This window comes from Triplophysa rosa, linkage group LG10 (genome assembly GCF_024868665.1).
Source record: "Triplophysa rosa linkage group LG10, Trosa_1v2, whole genome shotgun sequence".
Lineage (NCBI taxonomy): Eukaryota > Metazoa > Chordata > Actinopteri > Cypriniformes > Nemacheilidae > Triplophysa > Triplophysa rosa.
The window spans coordinates 25,742,912-25,746,184 of NC_079899.1; the positions used below are offsets into that span (position 1 = coordinate 25,742,912).

At 36.4% G+C, this 3,273-nt stretch overlaps 1 protein-coding gene across 1 annotated transcript in view; it reads left to right on the forward strand.

Moving 5' to 3' along the window:
• Positions 1-3,273, forward strand: part of LOC130560740 (ryanodine receptor 3) — a 90,753-nt gene that overhangs the window by 74,408 nt on the left and 13,072 nt on the right. Inside the window, exons 80-85 of the mRNA XM_057344743.1 lie at positions 117-216; positions 302-381; positions 460-536; positions 615-688; positions 1,405-1,422; positions 1,869-1,949. Of these exons, the coding sequence (XP_057200726.1) occupies positions 117-216; positions 302-381; positions 460-536; positions 615-688; positions 1,405-1,422; positions 1,869-1,949 (430 nt within the window). The remainder of the gene's footprint in view (positions 1-116; positions 217-301; positions 382-459; positions 537-614; positions 689-1,404; positions 1,423-1,868; positions 1,950-3,273) is intronic.

Sequence of the window (3,273 nt, forward strand, 5' to 3'; positions counted from 1 at the left end):
GTGTGTGTGTGTGTGTGTGTGTGTGTGTGTGTGTGTGTGTGTGTGTGTGCGTGCATATGTTTGTGTGCGTGCATATGTTTGTGTGTGTGTGTGTGTGTGTGCGTTTGTGTGATCAGGAGAAGGAGATGGAGAAGCAGAAGACTCTCTATCAACAGGCTCGACTTCATGACAGAGGAGCAGCAGAAATGGTGCTACAGATGATCAGTTCTAGTAAAGGTAAACACACGCACACACACGCACACACACACACACACATACACGCGCACACTGACACTGGTTTGTGTTGTGTGTGATTATTCAGGGCGTTTGGGTCGGATGGTCACGTTCACACTGAAACTGGGCATCTCTATTCTGAACGGAGGAAACATGTTAGTTCAGCAGGTGAGTGATGATGTCATCACATCAGTATCGGCTTGATGTTTGTTATTTATGTCAATGAGGATATCATTTACTGCACAGAAAATGCTGGACTATCTGAAGGAGAAACGAGATGTGGGATTTTTCAAGAGTTTGTCTGGACTCATGCAGTCGTGCAGGTGCTCAAGGCAACACAATCTGATCCTGTGTTAAAATATCACTCGTCTGTTTTAGTAAAGTGTTGTGTTGTTTTGCAGTGTTCTGGATCTGAACGCATTCGAGCGTCAGAACAAAGCTGAAGGTTTGGGGATGGTCACTGAAGAAGGTTGCAGTAAGTTTCACTCTGATATTATAATGCCGATGGTCATTTTAAAGGGATATTTCAAAGGAAAAACAAAATTTGATTTTACTCGCCCTCAAGGCATCCTGACTGAATATGACTTTCTTCTTGAAGAATAATGCAGTCGGAGTTATAAAACCACGTATCATTTTACTTCCAAGCGGTAGAATGGGAGTGAATGGGCGTCAACTTTTTGAAACTCCAAAAAGTGCCTCCGTCCATCAAAGAACAGCTCCGTGGTCTTAGCAAAGGTCTTCTGAAGCGAATCCATGCGTTTGTTTAAGAGAAATATCCATATTGACAGCGCTATTAACGTTGATGTCTAGCTTTTCGTGAACCACAGGCTTGTTTTGCCTCTGAAATATCGCTTTAAGTTTTATGAAAAATTTCGAGACAACGTTTTAAATGTTTATTTAAAATTTTCTATTTCCCATTATCTTGTAGATTTTGCTTTAGCAGCTTGAAAGTGCATCTTTGATTTAGTTTCAGATTAAATCTTTAAGATTTAAAACGCTGCATGTGTAAGACTCGTGTACAGTATATGTGAAGTTTGTGTTTGAGCGCTCATTCATCATTGGTCAGTTCAGTGTCATGTGATTCAGGCGTAAGTGATGGTGAAACGTTGTGTTTGATATCTCTGTTTCTGGAAGTTTCCTTGACTTATGTCCGCTGTTTTTCTATGTTTGTTTCTTATTGTTTTGTGGCAGTCAACATGAGAGAACGGGGTAAATACACGGTTTACACCCTTATCTGTGTGACATCACTGCATCTGTCTCTCTGTCCTCTCTCTCTCTCTCTCTCTCTCTCTGTCCTCTTCTTGTCCCTTGATGATGAACTCAGAGCATGATGTTAAAAGTATTAATATTTTATATGTAAAGTTGATATGAATAACAATGTGAAAAACCTGTAAAACTTTTATTTGAAATGTGCATAGAATCAGTCAAGCGCTGTTTGAATGGAGCAAACTCCACCCACATGAATGGCATCATGTTCAACAAGTTCATTCTTTTATACAAGTAGCTCCACTTAAAAAACAAAATACAGCGTTGGTGCTTTTACAGCCTGCATATTTCTGCTGGAATGACCAGACTTCACTTAATAGTGTCTTTACTGAGAAATCCTCATTATTCTGCCCTGATGAATGTTGATTTTTCTTCTTCTGTCTCTGAAGGTTCCAAAGTTCTTCAGAATGATGAGTTTACCAAAGATCTTTTCAGGTTTCTGCAGCTGTTATGTGAAGGACATAATAACGGTAAGATTGACACACTCGAAACCAACAAACTTGAAACGACACAGCAAACGAACACTTGAAAGAGTCAAAACCAGGGGTGGACGAACCTTTTGAATCACGCCACATCAAGTTTTCTGAGTCCAAATGACGTTTTATTTGGTACAAATTGGCACTGAACTGAACATGGAAATCCTTCTGCCTAGTTTTTCAAATGAGCACGCTTATATTACATATACAGTATATATGAAGAGTTGGGTTCCAAAATGAGATAACTCGTGTTTTATTGTGTTAGTTAGCTGTATTTTTTTAGTTATTATGGCTTAAATCAAAACAAACCAACTACAGTTTGATTGCTATTTATTGGAATTTAAAACAGGAGTTATCTCATTTTGGAACCAAACCCTTCATACATATATATATATATATATATAACGTCACAAGCTGTCACAGGGAAAATTCCAAATTAAGTCATAATTCCTATGCCCTACTCCCTTCGAAGGGCAGAGCCCTTGGAGTTTAGACTTTGGAGTGAACAGGGCATTTACGTGCCATTATGTAGAAGTTTGAAATGCACTTAGCAGAGGGAGCGACGTAATTTCCTAATTATCTATCCTCGTTATGTTCGCGTGACAACGAAGCATTGTGTCCATCAGCAGATGTCGCTGTTTTAATGGCATAACTTAAGCATAAAACCTAACTGTTTGCAAATAAACAATTTTATATATTTTTAAGTTTATATATATTAATGTTTATATATTATATAGCATATTTTAAAAACTTTTAAAAATATAAAATGTATGTTTATTTTTTAATTAATTAAATTAAATCTAATGAATTAAATGACGTGGCGGTTTGTCACGCATCACATTTGGGGCCAAAATATCATTTAAAGCCATTATAAGACAATACAGAAAGTAGCTTCAGATGTTCAGAAGCTAAAACGGCCATAATGAATTTTTTTATGAGCTGAAATATTATTTGTATAGAATTATAATTATATAATTTTTTTAATTAAATTGGAACAAATTCCTGATGTATGTCCACTGGATTGGCTTGTAAGACTTGATGTTACCCCTCTCTATACGAACATACCCAATGAAGCAGGCTTAGGTGCCTTAAAATTCTATTATAAAGATGTTGATGTTAAAATTCCTACTCAATATGTAATAGATTTGACAACGTTAGTATTGACGAAGAACTACTTTTTATTTGATAAAGATTTCATAAAGAATAGAGTTAGATAAGTTCATATCATCTATAAATTCAAAAATACCTAGTGCGAATCATTGTGTATAAAGATATAATTATAGACCAAAATAGTTTGATTACCAACATTACGAAGTAT